Source organism: Phoca vitulina, unplaced genomic scaffold (genome assembly GCF_004348235.1).
Source record: "Phoca vitulina isolate PV1807 unplaced genomic scaffold, GSC_HSeal_1.0 scaffold12, whole genome shotgun sequence".
Classification (NCBI taxonomy): Eukaryota; Metazoa; Chordata; class Mammalia; order Carnivora; family Phocidae; genus Phoca; species Phoca vitulina.
The window spans coordinates 40,221,787-40,237,959 of NW_022589715.1; the positions used below are offsets into that span (position 1 = coordinate 40,221,787).

The 16,173-nt window shown below is 39.1% G+C and overlaps 1 protein-coding gene across 4 annotated transcripts in view; it reads left to right on the top strand.

Annotated features, from left to right (window-relative positions):
* The first annotated feature begins 333 nt into the window (after window positions 1-333).
* Window positions 334-16,173, top strand: part of PSME4 (proteasome activator subunit 4) — a 109,232-nt gene continuing 93,392 nt past the window's right edge. For 3 of the 4 annotated variants that reach the window (XM_032410986.1, XM_032410988.1, XM_032410987.1), the window contains exon 1: window positions 334-587. In XM_032410986.1, coding sequence (XP_032266877.1) covers window positions 346-587 — 242 coding nt within the window. In that variant the 5' untranslated portion in view covers window positions 334-345. Of the gene's footprint in view, window positions 588-3,189; window positions 3,559-16,173 lie in introns of those variants that run through there. The other variant, XM_032410989.1, reaches the window with a different exon arrangement.

The window sequence follows — 16,173 nt, forward strand, 5'->3', positions numbered from 1 at the left end:
GCCGCCGCCACCGCCGCCGCCACCTCCTCCAACACCGTCGCTCCGCCCCGCCCCGCCCCGGAAGTGACTTGAGGCCCGTCCGGAATCTGCGGGCCCGGCTGCTGCAGCGTCATCAGCCGAGCCGGTGCGGGGCGGGCGGAGCGGCCGCTGCCGCCGCCAACGAACCGGGATCGCGCGGGGGCCAGCAGCGCGCCGGCCAGGGGAGGGGGCCCAGCGGTCGGGCCGAGGGCTACGGGCCGCCGGCGGCCGCGGGGCGACGACGACGCGGAGGAGGCGGAGCCCGGAGAGGGGTGGGGGCCGGGGAGGGTTAGGGTGGGAGGGGGTGGGGGGGGTGTCCCTAGGCTCATGGAGCCGGCCGAGCGGGCGGACGGCAGGGATCCCCCGGAGCCCGGCGGGCTTCCCGGCCCGGACCCGCGGGGCTTCGTTCCTCAGAAGGAGATCGTCTACAACAAGCTGCTGCCCTATGCCGAGCGGCTGGACGCCGAGTCCGACTTGCAGCTGGCCCAGATCAAAAGCAACCTGGGCCGGGCCGTGCAGCTCCAAGAGCTGTGGCCCGGGGGCCTCTTCTGGACCAGGAAACTCTCCACGTAAGTGTGTTCGGGCCTGTAGGGTGGGCGCGGGGGGTGGGGAGGGCAAAGGCTCAGTGGGAGGGCGTCCGGGGCGGGGGGTGGGGGAGGCCGCTCTTTGTCCGCACCGGACCGCTGGACTCAGCTCTGCCCCGACTCCAGCCGGTGGTCCCGGAGGAGTAGTCGGAGAATCGCGACAAGAAGCCTGGGAAGCACTCAAGTCCCCTCCCTGCTACTTTCCTGCGGGACCTCCTTGGTTCTCACCAGCCCTTGACGTCCTCCCCAGCCCTCGATGTCCTCCCCAGCTGCTTCTCCCCAAGGGTTCGGGTTGTTGTCTTCCGACCTGCGGGGCCCTGGGGAGCCGGAGGGCACCGGGCTCCCAGGGAAAGAGGTGAGCGGTCCCCCAAGGGTCCTCCTTGGACCTTTGCTCATGAGGGAGGAGAGACAGGATTCACCTATGAGGGAGCAACTATTGACTTTTCCTTGTGTTTCCTCAGGCTCTTCCTCTACGGTCTCCGCCTCTTCGTATCCTTCAATTCATGTCTAGTAACTTTCTGAATGAGGAGGAGGCCGTAGGGAACTTGTAGGTTCTGCTTTTTTGGGCCTGCTCAGGCTTTGTGGGTTTGATTGAAAAGATTGGTTTAAAATCAGCCCTTAGCTCATTCTCGGGCTGTACACTAGACGTTAATGTTGAGAATGTTGAGTCTTAGAACCTCCGGAAAGTGTGTTTCTCCAGTTGTGACATTTCCTTTGGGAATGTGCGACCCTAAGGAAAATAGAGAAGAGAGCTGTCAGATTGTCCAGGGCATTATGAGTACCTGGCTTGTGTTAATTTTTGAGTCTCTCAGATGAATATAGATGACCTAAATCAGTTTCAGTTGTTAAATTATTCTTTTATTACTGTTACTGTTTTTTTGCACAAACACCCCGCAAACTATAGTGCCACTGAAAATAAGGGGGAAAGCAAGTAAAAATAGTCTTGGGGGGAAAGGTTAGAGACTTTATTTATTTTTTTTATATACCCCAAACCATTTATGTCCAAATAACCAGCAAGATGGACATCTTCACTGTGTCAGAATAATTTTTTTAAGAAAGTTGTGCTGTATCTTGCTTGGTTAACTGTACACAAAATCTGGTAACATTGTATGTTCATGAATGTGGGTATGGATGGATAAACATACAAGACATAAGTCACTTAAATCCAGTGTTTACCCAAATCTGCTGAGTGAACTGGGTGATGACTCAGGGTTTTGTAATGCAATAGTCTTCTCTACATTTCCTCACAGGATGATTCTTATCTGCCAGTTATTAGGGAGCCTCTGACAAATTTCTCATCTCCTTTTGAGGGTGGTAGTGGTGGGAGTAATACCTTTTTAATTAAAACTAAACTGAAACACTTAATTTGCCCTTTTCAAAGAGAGACCATAAAATGTCAAGGTTAACAGCTCTCCTCTTGATTAGAGTATGGAGAAGTTTGTGTATTTAGGATTCACGGGAGACTTTGGAAAAAAATGCAACAGGGAGAAGAACCACTTTCAGTCAAAAGAGAGGAATGTTTTATAACTGATTAACATCAGATGATTTTTCAAGTGAGCCTCCTATGTGTTTGTGTTACTTAGGCACAGTAAAAATAAAGTTACTTTGTCAGTTCCAGTAATTCCCCCATTTTAATCACTCTTGTTAGATTTACCGGAGAATAACCATTTTGGGGGACACAGCTTCTTTTAGATGCACAATATATAAGTATACCAGTGTGAATGCATACCTGGTTTGGATTTCTTTCTTTCTGTTTTATTTTATTTATTTATTTATTTATTCTTTTTATTAACATATAATGTATTATTTGTTTCAGGGTTTTTATTTTTTTATTTTATTTTTTCTTTTTATTAACATATAATGTATTATTTGTTTCAGGGCTGGTTTGGATTTCTGAATCTGGAATCTACACAGAGTTAAGCTTTGTTTTCTGACCTATTACTAAGCTTGGCAAATTAGCACCTGGAATTGGATTATTTTTGACTTACTAAGTATAAGTAGCTTTTACCTAGAAACAGCTAAAAATACAGTGGAGACAGTCCTTGGTGTTTAGGGCAAGATTGCGGTTAATAAGGCTTACTAGCCTATGAACCCCAAACCATTCATGTTTAAATAACCAGCAAGAAATGCTGTCAGAATTTTATTTTGGAACAGTGGTTAAATGCTGCAAACTGATTCTCAGGACTGCACTATGAGACATTTTGAACTTGGTGGGACATGTTGTGATCTTGGGTGTATTTTTTTTCTCCTAAGTCATGTTAAGGTGACCTGTTTATAGTTGGACTTGTTGTTTTTTAATGAGCCTTGTGTGTTGCACAAGTTTGCATCTAAATGATGCCAAAACATGTGATGACAGCTGTTAGTTACCTGAGTAGTGATCATATTTAGTACCTTGTAGAAGAATGGAAAGTAGTAATGAAAATAAAATGCAGGGGCGCCTGGGTGGCTCAGTTGGTTAAAAGTCTGCGTTCGGCTCAGGTCATGATCCCAGGGTACTGGGATGGAGTCCCATATCGGGCTCCTTGCTCAGCAGAGAGCCTGCTTCTCCCTCTCCCACTCCCCCTGCTTGTGTTCCCTCTCGCTGTATCTCTCTCTGCCAAATAAATAAATCTTAAAAAAAAAAAAAGAAAAGAAAATCTAACTTCTACCAGTAGCTCTGTGACTGTGGGAAGGCTACTTTAATCCTGTGTTTCAGTATTCTTGTGAAAGAAATGAGGGGTTGGACTAAATAATTCCTGAGAAACATTCCTGGTCTGGCATTTCATGATTTTATTTTTTATCCTGTAGAGCCTCAAATAGGCCAGTGTGTATCTTTCTGCAAGGACTATTTGAGCAGCTTGTAAAGTACTGGAAATAGCTCTATAGATCAAGCACATTCCTAAAGAAGACCAGAGTGTAAATGCTGTTCAGAGGCACTGGGACTGGATCCCGGACACCCCTAATCTGGGCATCACAGGTCTGTGTGGGGTAGAGTTCTGGTTTGGGGATACTCAGGCTCCCGCTCCCTTTTTTCACTTTTTACCTCACTTAAGTACTTACTGTCATTCTGTTTCAATCCATTTTGAGACTGTGGGTCTGTGTAACATCTCTGTGAAGAAAGGTTATTTCTGTGTACTTTAAAAATTGGCCCTGTGGTAAAATACAAGCTCTCTTGTATGGACAAGTTAAAGTATTAGAACTGCGTGAGGTAATATCACAGGGAATGTTTTTAAGAAGCAGGGAAACAAATTGGAGAAGAGAGGCACAAGCCTAATGGTCTTTGGAAAACAGCAGTAAAGACAGCTCCTGGACTCGAAGTGAAAGGTGTTGGTGGATAACTGGTACAGTCCATGTAGAGAATGACAGAGTTGAAGAAAGATAATCTTGAAACTTATTTTTTCTCCCTTTTCCCTCTGGACCTTTCATGTGTGGTGAGGTCTAGTTTGAAGATGTCAGTTGATCTATACCTGACCTTGCCGTGAACATTATTATCATCTTGGTCTTGCTTAACCTCTCTCAGCTTTAGGGTCCTCTTTCAGAAAGTGGGAGGAGTATAGACTCTTAGTGGCTTTTCAAACTTAAAACTTACCCGAGGACTGTTCTATAAAAGCAAAATCTTAAACACAATATTGGGCTCCTTGGGCAGGATAAAGTTGCACTGACTTTTTTCTTTTTAACACTTCACTGATTATAGAACCCCCTAAAGCCTGCTCAGGGCTCTGAAACATATTGTTTGAAAAATCACTGAGTTAGTCCCAAAGGGCCTTTCTAGCTCTGTGTTCCTTTAAATTGGTCTGGAGGAGGGAAAACAAGTGAATAGCCTACTATTTCCTAAAGTTTAGTCCATCTATAATCCTTTCTTTTGTGTTTCTTTTTTTTTTAAAACAGAATTTTGATTTTAGTGAAGGATGTGCACTTGGTGTATTATGAAACAAATTTAAATGTCTTACTTGTTATAATGAAATATTATATTCTGTGCTGTTTTCTTATAATGAAATGACTCTATTATACTGACAAATCATTTCATTTGCTAATTAAACTATAACTTCCTTGTTTAATTATTATTAAGAACATGATATAGCCTTCTTGGATAGGAATTGGATTATCCCAGTTGAAACCACATAATGTATTTAATTAGATTATATAACCACCGGAAACTTAAGTTTAGTCAAGATATGAATTATCAAATACACTGAACTTCTTTTGTGGAAAGTAATAATCTGACCACCGGAGCACCCAAATTTGTATCATCTCTGTGTTGGGGGAGAAAGTAGAAAATTCCAACCACTGAATCTCAGCTATTAACACGGTGTACTTATTTGGGTATCTAATGTTTAAGTGTTGAAATTGTGAAGTACACAATAAATAGAAGTGCTTTGTACTTGTAAAAAATCTTGAAATCTTGACAAATTACCACATTGATCAGTGAGAACCAGTTAGGGAAAGTAGTAGAAAAGGTTTGCTTTTGTTATTATATGACTACACTCAAAACGGGAACCAAAATTTCTTTGTTGAATTGATTTGAAAGCTGATTTTCCATAGAAAAACAAAGTAAATGAATTAAATTATTTGGGGACATGAATTTTTCTGACAAAGTTGTATAACAGTGCAGTAAACTGTCCTTCACATTTCTTTTCTTTCTTCTTCTTTTTTTTTAATTAACCAACTTTAGTTTTTAGAGCAACTTTAGGTTCAAAGCAAAATTGAGCAGAAAATACAGATATCCCCTGTACCTACACATGCACACATTTAATTTTTCATAGCAGTCTCAAACTTAGATATTATATATATGTGTGTGTGTGTATGTATATATATATATATATATATATATATATATATATATATTTGAGGCCCTTCCCATTTTTCAAACACCTTTTTAGTTTCTTTCTTGCCTTACTTGCTTTCATTCATTCTTTCTTTCTTTCTTTTTCTCTTTTTTAAGTAGGCTCCATGCCTGATGTGGGGCTTGAACTCATGGCTCTGAGATTAAGAGTCACATCCTCTACTGACTGAGCTAGTTAGATGTACCTCAAGAACCTCTTTTAATCATTCTTTTATTTTTTTTAAGATTTTATTTATTTGACAGAGAGAGACAACAAGAGAGGGAACACAAGCCGGATGAGTGGGAGAGGGAGAAGCAGGCTTCCTGCTGAGCAGGTAACCTGATGTGGGCCTGGATCCCAGGACCCTAGGATCATGACCTGAGCTAAAGGCAGATGCTTAACGACTGAGCCACCCAGGCGCCCGTTAATCATTCTTTTAAAACACCTTCTCAGTTTTTTCTCCTTACTAGTTAACTGAATGTTTTTGCAGAATCTCATTTGTCAATATATATGATTTGAATAGTTTTTGAATACTTTTTTAATTTTCCTTTAAACATTTTTTATTGTGGAAAATATCACACATATACAAAGAAAGACAATAATATAGTGAACTTTATGTACCCATCACCTATGTTCAGTTATCAACTCATGGCCAATCATGTTCCTTCCACTCCCATGCACCCCCCCATTGTTTTTGAAGCATATTACTTCATTCATAAGTGCTTCCAGTATGTATCTGCAAGGGAAAAGGAATTAAACCAAAAAACTCAATACTGATGCCATTCTCAAGCTTAGAAAAATGAACGATAATCCAACATCACTTTGATCAATCTCATGAAATTCTACTTGCAAAATTTGTGGTTTTACTTCTGAGTTTCCATTTGCATTGTTTTGTCTAAGGTTTACTTCAGACAGACCCCATGGGTAGTGATTTATAATACAGCTTCTTAATGAACATTTGTGTATTTTGGCATTGTTCTTCTCCCCCTTTTAACTGCGGAGACATAGAATCCGTCCTGGGGCAACCAGGACTTCCTTGAATTCTCTCCATTTTGAAAACAAAGATACTGAGGTTCTTATTAGTTAATACATAGTTGGATGCAAAGGAGTAGTGGCAGGAGTCTTTGAACAAATATTTTCTGAGTGCTTTGTGGGGGCCTGGCACTGGTTTTAGCCCTTGGGATATGTTAGTGAAAGATTTCTGCCCTCTTGGGAAGTTCCAGTGTGCTGCTTTTCTGTAAGCACACATTTTTGTTCTTTAAGGACAGTCTAGGCAAGGAGTAGCTCCATCAAGAAACTTGAGGAAAGTAAATATGAATTCTAAGGTCATTACTTAAAAAAAAATTCTTATTCTGACCAATACGTTTTAATGCCCTAAATGGAGGCACTGAGAAGGGCAGTTAGGGAAAAAAAATTAATAAAACAGTACTATTCCTTGTTCAGAAATGTGAATGTATCATTTAAAAACAATTTTCCCAAGTGGTCTTGCTGCAGTGCTATAAAATAAAATTGTCTTTGAAATATATGTTCTTGACTGAACTAAAATGGAGGCAGTTTCTTGTGTTTTTAAGGGATGCTTGTTTATTTAGTAGTAAATAAGGGCATAACTTCTTAACCCATTTTCTCATTTTGGAACCCAGGTGTTAACTTTTCTGTTAAATGAGACTTCTAGTGAATCTTCTCTCACTGCTCTCCTTTTCTCCTTTTTAATACAAAATCCAAATCTGTGTTTCTTTCTAACCTGTGTAGAAAATTAGATCAAAATCTCATACAGTGTGAATGGCAAGCTGAGAATAGGGTAATAACAGCAACAGCAAGCAAACAACCAAAAAAACCTTTATATTCATTGACACAGCCACTGGAATGTTAAAAGCAGCGCATACTATAAATATTCCCATTTGGAATCTTGAGGTTGGCTACTTCCATATTCGGCCTGCACTCAGCATTTCTTCCCTTTTAGTGCACTCTCTCTTGATCCCTTGTTTGTGCTTTTGTAGTCTTTGTATATAATCTTCCCTCTACTGTGAGCCTTCTTGAGGTCAGTGTCCTCCATGTTTACTTCCTTTCCTCCTCTCCCAGCATTTACTACAGCAGTACGGCAGTGTATATGCATTCATTTGTACTCAGTGATATTATAATTAATTTTTTGGTCTTTCTAAACTAAAGCATTATGGAATTCTAAGAAATTACTACTTTTACAGTCAAAATGGAGAAAACAAATATGGGATGAGATCTATTTTTTTTTTTTTAAGATTTTATTTCGTTATGAGAGAGAGAGTGAGAGAGCATGAGAGCGGAGAGGGTCAGAGGGAGAAGCAGACTCCCCGCTGAGCACAGGGAGCCCGATGCGGGACTCGATCCCGGGACTCCGGGATCACGACCCGAGCCGAAGGTAGTCGCTTAACCACTGAGCCACCCAGGTGTCCGGAAATGAAATCCTCTATTTTAATACGGGATTCAAAAGAAAGTTACATATTTAGTAAAAGAAAAGGAGGGAAGGAGCATTTTGGTTAAAGAAGAGAATGGTGTGTTTCATAATCCAAAGTGGGAGTCTGGGGGGAGTGGGTTTAGCAAGGTTAATTAGAGAAGAAAGCAGATTATATTGGTTGCATCAGTGAGTTTGAGACTTTCATTTAAAAATAAATCTATAATGATTGTTATGTTTAAATATTTAGTACTAAATAATTTAGAGTGTAGTTAATACAATTTTTGAACAGGTGAACCATACAGTTTTGGTAGTGATCATCGCCTTTTTATGCTATTTTGGCTTTTTTTCACAATAAATAGACCCTAAATTTTAGAGTCTAAAAATAAAGTAAAGGGGGGCCTGGCTAGCTCAATCAGAAGAGCATGCGATTCTTGATCTCAGGGTTGTGAGTTTGAGCCCCATATTGGGGGTAGAGATTAGTTAAAAAAAAAAAAAAAAGCTTTAAAAAAAAAAAGAAAAGAAAAAAATCAAAATACAGTAAAGACTTTTTCCCTTCCCAAGAAAAAACTAACACCTTTGAAATGGGTTTGAGAATAGTATTGTAATTCATATAAATTGGAAATTGCTTAAGAATTATTAAAAATGCTTTCTAATCTCCTAATGGTAGGTACTCTAAAAGAAATGTGTTAGTAATCTTTGGGCTCTTAAGTGTGAGTATTTCATTTTGTTTTCTGACAAATTTCTTTTTTAAACCAAGGATGAGGTAGAAGTTTTTAGAGTAAGAAACTTTATGAATGCAATCTTTTGCATTAGAGTCTAGTTTATATTTTGGGTGGATTCCTAAAGAGTTTAGTTGGGATAGTTTCTCTTATGAGGGGAGGTGGGTTACTTCCAGACATCCCAATAAATAAAATATTGTCAAATTTCTGCCAACATAAATCAAACAGTGGTCCCTATTTTGTGTATGGCAGGAAAAAAGTTACCATTTAACAAATTCCAGAGTGATTTAAAATGTGATTTTTAAAAAATCATAATTAGACAACTATCTTAAAACTTTTTCATTTTGTGGAGTTTTTTTTTTTTTTTGTAGTTTGTATGGTCTCACAATTTGTCATCTATATGTTCATTTATAAGTGCTTAATAGAGAATTTTTCATTTGTGGGTTATGACCAAAGCATTGTGAAATCAATTTAGGTCTTGACCAGTTTTTTGTTTGTTTGTTTTGAGGGGGTTGTTTGTTTGTTGGTGAACTAAATTAGAATTAGAATTAGAATTATTAGAGTAAATTTAAAAGTAATAAGGCTGAATGTTTATGACCTTAATTTCAGTTTTTTATATTTTTTTTTCAGTTTTATATATGTTTAAGTATATACCGGGTTATATATTTATAAGGGTGGGTTGTGGCTCCCAAAATATGAAAGCTACTGATTTTATAGGTTTCTTTCTGTAATTCAGATCGTCTAATCAACACCTACACCTTGAGCCACAAAGACACGAGGGGTAAAAACGAAAAGTTCCAACAGGTTAAAAAATCAGTAGACTGCGGCATCTTGCAAGAGAGCATTAGTTAATAGATGATTGAATGAGTGGCATAGGTACTACCTACCATATGTTGAGGCCTCAGAGTGTGCCAGCACTATGCTAATGACTTGACCGTCATTATTTCACTTAATTTTCACAAACGTCCCTATGAATTGTAGGTACGTTTGTTATCCCAGTTTTACCTTTGAAGAAATGAGACTTAGTGAGGTACAGTATTAGCTGATTTGTCTAATGACCACAGGGCTTGCTCTTAACCATGAGTCCCAGAGGAAGGAAACTCCCAGGCTGTATAGCCTGGGAAGGCCACCTGGGGAAGAACGGCACCTGAGCCTTGAGGTGGGATTTGGTTAGGTAAGCAGGAATCTTGAGAAAGCCATTTAATGTGGGGGAACAAAGATATGAACAAGTCGACCACGTAACTGTTAAAGTCTGTATTTGGAGCACAGTATTTTGAAATAAATCAGTTATCTGTCTCCCTCTAGGCTGTATGCTCCAGAACCATTTGTTACTTTCCATTCTCTATTGCCATGTCTGGCTCTTAAGTGTAGTAAAGCATTTCAAGAGATGAATGCCCCTTGTCCCTGACTCCAGGGAGAAGCAACTGGGAAAAGAATAGAGGGATCATTATTAGGTATTAAGAGTGAATGACTGTATTACTGCAGAAATTGTCATGTCAGTTATAATAAGTCATAAAGGATATAACTCTGAAATACAATATGCTGACACTCCAGTGAGTATTGTTTAGCCTGTGGTGTAGATGGGGATAAAGAGAAGTGTGTACTTCAGATCTCCTTGTCCATTTAGGGCCTTCCGTCAGAAATACTATCCTTGGTAAAGATAATAGACCTGTTTTATAGTGTGTTTCGGAAACCTACTCAATGTTTTAAGGCCAATTTACTTAATTTGGTAAAATATTTATTGTTAGTTTGAAGGGTTTTCTTTTTTTCTTTTTAAAAATAGAACTAGTTCGCGTGAGCTGTTTTTAATTATGTAAGCCAGTATATTTCTCAAGATACACTCATACATTTGGTCAGCTGAAAAAATGTTTCTCAGAACGTCCACCTTGTTTCATTCTTTGGTTAGAGTTGAGGGTTATATATGTATAGAGGCATAGTCCCTGCCATCCTTACCTGTTAGTCATCTAAAGAAACACTATAATAGGGGCGCCTGGGTGGCTCAGTCATTAAGCGTCTGCCTTCGGCTCAGGTCATGATCCCAGGGTCCTGGGATCGAGCCCCGCATCGGACTCCCTGCTCAGCGGGGAGCTTGCTTCTCCCTCTCCTACTCCCCCTGCTTGTGTTCCCTATCTCGCTATATCTCTCTCTGTCAAATAAATAAATAAAGTCTTTAAAAAAAAAAAAATAAATAAATAAAATAAAATAAATAAAATGTTTAAAAAAAAAAGAAACACTATAATATATACATGTATAACTCCAGTAAGAAATAGAATGTGGAAAATACTCGTTTGGTACAAGCTGTTAAGGGACAGAGAGGACAGAGATAGCACTTTTGGTTGGGAATGAAGGAAGACTCTGAAAGAGGAAACCTTAAAGGATAGATAGGCTTTTAAGGATATGAACAAATAATTCACAAGAAAATATATAGTAAGCAAATACCTTAAGATAAATTTAGCCTCATAACTGAAGAAATATTAATTGGAACAGATTGTATAAGTATTTTATTTTTAATGATTGAAATAGATTTTAAACCACCATATCTTGTACTCCAGTCAGTCTGCTAAGGTGCAGTGGTTCTCAAATGTAGTGAAACGTCTGGGAAGCATAAAAACAACTGGTACTCGGGGCCCATTTCAGATCAATTAAATCAGAATGTCTTTCTTGTACATTAATCAATTACCCATCACCATAGCCTTGTGAGGAAACCCAGGTCTTAACAAATACAGAGATTAAATGACTTGCCCAAGGGACTGACCTAGAATACTTTGAATTCTCTGCAAATTTGTAGAACCGTGCTGCTCCTGCTGGCTTGGCTGCTGTGTTGAAATCAATAAATATTCTGGCTATTCAGAGTTGATGATAACATTGGGAGTTGCAAAGCAGTCTAGAGCATGGCAACATAAAATATTCTCCACTTTAGATAACACCTAATTTGCCTTTCTTCTATGTCAGCAGGCCCTTGGAATTGATATCCTTTATTGTTAATTTGTTTTTGTGTGTGTGTGATAGTGCATCCCTTTTCTTGATTCTCAGCTTGACCTCTTTGGAAGTGAAATGAGAAAATAAGGAACACTCTCTTGGTTGTGTCTTTTTGTCATAGAAGTATGCTGTTCTTGCTCTGTTCCTCTCCCTAGAGCTGTCTCTGTGCCTGTTCCTGCCTCTTTCCCCAAATGCTCAGATTTTCTTGACCCTCGGTTGCTTATTCAGAGTGATGACGGCTTTCTGATCTTTCAAGATTCGGTTCAGTGGACTCTCATCTATGATGAAACATTGGTTAAAAAAAAAAAAAATCACAAAACTGATAGTACTTCATTTGTCTCCCTTACTTCTGTATATTTAAGTTTTCCAATACGTAATTCCTCACATCTAGAGATGCATTTTGATTACATGGGTAATTGAATGAAAAGAGGAGAGGTGGATTTATGAGAAAACCCTACATTTTATCTGTTCACTCACTATTCCTAGTAATGAGAAGCTGTATCTGCGTTTTTAAATATTATGTGTTATGATGAAGGACTTAGTCCTGGAATAAAGTCAAAGTAATTAATTCCTGATCTTCTAGCTTTCTCTGCACATTTTGCCTTTTTTAATTTTTGTCATTGGTGATATCTTAGGAACAGAAGAAAGAGACAGTAAAGTGGGGAGGGAGGTTGGTTTTTTTGTTTTGTTTATTGTTTTTTTCTGGCTAGAGGGAAGAGTTTTTTCAGGCATCTCATTGACAAGTATTTTAAAGCAAATAAAATTACCATGACCATTTACCTCTAGCCGTCAGGTATTAAGACATAGTTTTAAAAATTGTTATGTCTCACCATTTATTCAGATATTTTACATTTAGTACAGTTTTATTGTTTTAAAATGTAATTCCTAAAAATAAATAAATAAATATCTAAACCGGAAAAAAAAAAATGTAATTCCTATACATTTCTCTTAGAGAAATTACCTTTTTTTTAAAAGATTTTATTTATGTATCTGAGAGAGAGAAAGAGAGAACAAGCAGGGGGGTGGGGCAGAGGGAGAGGGAGAAACAGACTCCCCGCTGAGCAGGGAGCCCCATGCAGGGCTCAGTCCTAGGACCCTGAGACCATGACCTGAGCCAAAGTCAGACACTTAACGGACTGAGCCACTCAGGCGCCTTCTTTCAGATAAATCTCTAATGAATCTTTTTGTTGATATTATGAATGGAACAGTTTACCTCCATTCACCACTGTTTTTTATCTGGTTACCATAAAGAAGGCTGCCAATTTTAAAAAACATATTCTGTGGATTTTCTTATTTAGTCTAAAAGTGGGTTTTTTGGGGGCACCTGGGTGGCTCAGTTGTTAAGCGTCTGCCTTCGGCTCAGGTCATGATCCCAGGGTTTTGGGATCGAGTCCCACATCGGGCTCCCTGCTCAGCGGGAAGCCTGCTTTTTCCTCTCCCACTCCCCCTGCTTGCGTTCCCTCTCTCGCTGTCTCTCTCTCTCAAATAAATAAAGTCTTTAAAAAAAAAATAAAAGTGGGTTTTTCTTGTTGCTGGATTTAGATGTTGTAGGGAAAATCATAGCATTGACAACATACTCTTTTACCCTTCCTGAAACAGTTACCCCTGTTTGTGTTTCCTAGTTTACTCTTTAATCTCTAGATTCAGAATAATGCTAAATAATAATAGTAAGAATAGTCATTATTGTCTTGAATCTGTCTGGTTTTAAAGGTTGTAGACCTTTAAAGGTTTTTGGTTTTAAAGAAGTGCCTCTTGCTGTGGATTGTGTAAGACTGTTGAATCACAGATCTGCACCTCTGAAACAAATAATACATTATATGTTAAAAAAAAAAAAGAAGAAGATAGCAGGAGGGGAAGAATGAAGGGGGGGAATCGGAGGGGGAGACGAACCATGAGAGACTATGGACTCTGAAAAACAAACAGGGTTCTAGAGGGGAGGGGGTAGGGGGATGGGTTAGCCTGGTGATGGGTATTAAAGAGGGCACGTTCTGCATGGAGCACTGGGTGTCATACACAAACATTGAATCATGGAACACTACATCAAAAACTAATGATGTAATGTATGGTGATTAACATAACATAATAATAAAAAAAATAGAAAAAAATAAAGAAGTGCCTCTTAGAGGGGGAATGCCTTAAGTCTGATATTGGCTATTTTTTTTTTTTTTTTTAAAGATTTTATTTATTTATTTGATAGAGACACAGCGAGAGAGGGAACACAATCAGGGGGAGTGGGAGAGGGAGAAGCAGGCTTCCCGCCGAGCAGGGAGCCCGATGTGGGGCTCGATCCCAGGACCCTGGGACCATAACCTGAGCCGAAGGCAGACGCTTAACGACTGAGCCACCCAGGCGCCCCCTGATATTGGCTATTAAGACTGTGTGTTTTTAAATAATTTGGTTTCTTTTTGTTTTACCGTCTTAATATTTTCTAATTTATATTTTATTATAATCAGACTGTTTGGCCAGAATAATGTCCATGTTAGAATTAAGTGAGTTTATGACCAGTTTTATAGGTATTCCACAGAAGATTGAAAAGAGGGCACAGTTTCTGTAATCTCATTTTTTGTCTTTTAAAAAAGTCAGCTTTATTATATAATTTTAATTACCTTTAGTCAAAGTCTGATTGAAATATTAAAGACAGTCATTGATTTTGTTGCTTCTATTCAGCACATAAAATTTCATTTTCTTTTTCAAGACTGGGTATTAGGTATATGGTATACTTTTATCAGGAGAGGCATAATCCCTGGTTCTCTTTTTGTGATGTTAATAGCCATTCTGCATTCTTTAGAGATTGCAAAATGGTTCTTTGCTTATTAGCTGAAGTTCTCTAAAAAACTTTTACTCCTGAACTATTGTTTACCCTGAGGTACAATTCTTATAGAAGCCAGGATAAATGTTTCATTGGTTCTCTTTATTTACCAGTTTTTTTTTTAAGATTTATTTATTTTAGAGAGAGAGCGCATGCCCATGCAAGCAGGGGGAGGGGCAGAGGGAGAGAACTCAAGCAGACTCACCGCGGAGTGTGGGCTCATCCGAGGGAGGGTTGGATCTAACAGAACTGAGATGAGCTGAGATCACAACCTGAGCTGAAATCAGGAGTCCAAGGCTTAACAGATTGAGCCACCCAGGCGCCCTATTTACCAGTTTTTAAGATAATGACTTGGTCCCGTAGCATTCTTCAAGGGCATAATCTGTGGGGTTTTTCTTTTGTTTGTATTTATATTTTTTAGTTTCATTATGAACTCAATGGATTTAAACATACATTGCAGGTAATTACGTGATTCATGCTCTGGTGTCATTTTTGGCTAGGGAGAACCCTACAACCTAACTTCTGTGCTCTTTTAAATAGGACTTTAGTAGTCTTTGATAAGGGCTGTTTTTATTAAAAGAAATGTAGAAATGCAGAAATATTGATTACCTAATTTTAAACATTGTATTTTACAACAGAAATTTGATATGAAATGTTTTTACATGTTTTAATTACAAAAATAATGCCTTTTTACTTAAGAAAGTTAGAATAAACAAAGGTATATAGGAAAACATGAAAATCACTCCATTTTACCATAGAGGTAATGTGTTATGGTGTCTGTTTTATCTTTTAATCTTAATGTATGAGTATATATTTTCTTTGGTTGTATTCATATATGTTTTGTATCTTGCTTTTTTTAAAAAAGATTTTATTGGGGTGCCTGGGTGGCTCAGTTGTTTAAGCGTCTGCCTTCAGCTCAGGTCATGATCCCAGGGTCCTGGGATTGAGCCCCACATTGCTCTCCTTCTGTGTGCTCTCTCAAATAAATAATAAATCTTTCTTATTTTTAAAGATTTTATTTATTTATTTGACAGAGACACAGCAAGAGAGGGAACACAGCAGGGGGGAGTGGGAGAGGCACCTGAGGCACCCAGGCACTCCTAAATTAATAAATCTTAAAAAAAAAAAAAAAAAGATTTTATTTATTTGAGAGAGAGAGAGTGCATGTGAGAGAGCACAAGCACAAGCAGGGGGCAGGGGCGGGGCAGAGGCAGAGGGAAAAGCAGGCAGGAGCCCCTCTCCATGTTTGATCCCAGGACCCCTAGATCATGACCTGAGCCAAAGGCAGACGCTTAACTGACTGAGCCACCCAGGTGCCCCTTGTATCCTGCTTTTTTTTTTTTTTTAATAAGACATTTCATTTCACATCCACTAAAGTGCTTTAAAAACATATTTTAAATGACTGCATTATATCTAAAGGCATAAACCACAATTTAGCAAACCATTCTCTTATGTCGGCTTTTTTTTTTCCCCAGGAAAATTTTACTGCAAATGTGCAATGAAAAACTTTGGTATTTTGACTTTGATATTCTAGATTTTTACTTAGGATGTATTGTTAGATGTGGAGTGTTTTTTTTTTAAGATTTATTTATTTGAGAGAGAGAGAGTGCAAGGCAGGGGGAGAGGAAGAGGAAGAGGGAGAGGATCTCAAGCAGACTCCCTACTGAGCATGGAGCAGAAATCAAGTCAGATGCTCAACGACTCGACTGACTGAGCCACCCAGGCGACCCTAGATGTAGGATTTTTTAAAAGCGATTGAGTCCCACATGGGGTTCCCTGCTTAGCGGGGAGCCTGCTTCTTCCTCTGCCCCTCCCCCTGCTTGTGCTCTCTCTC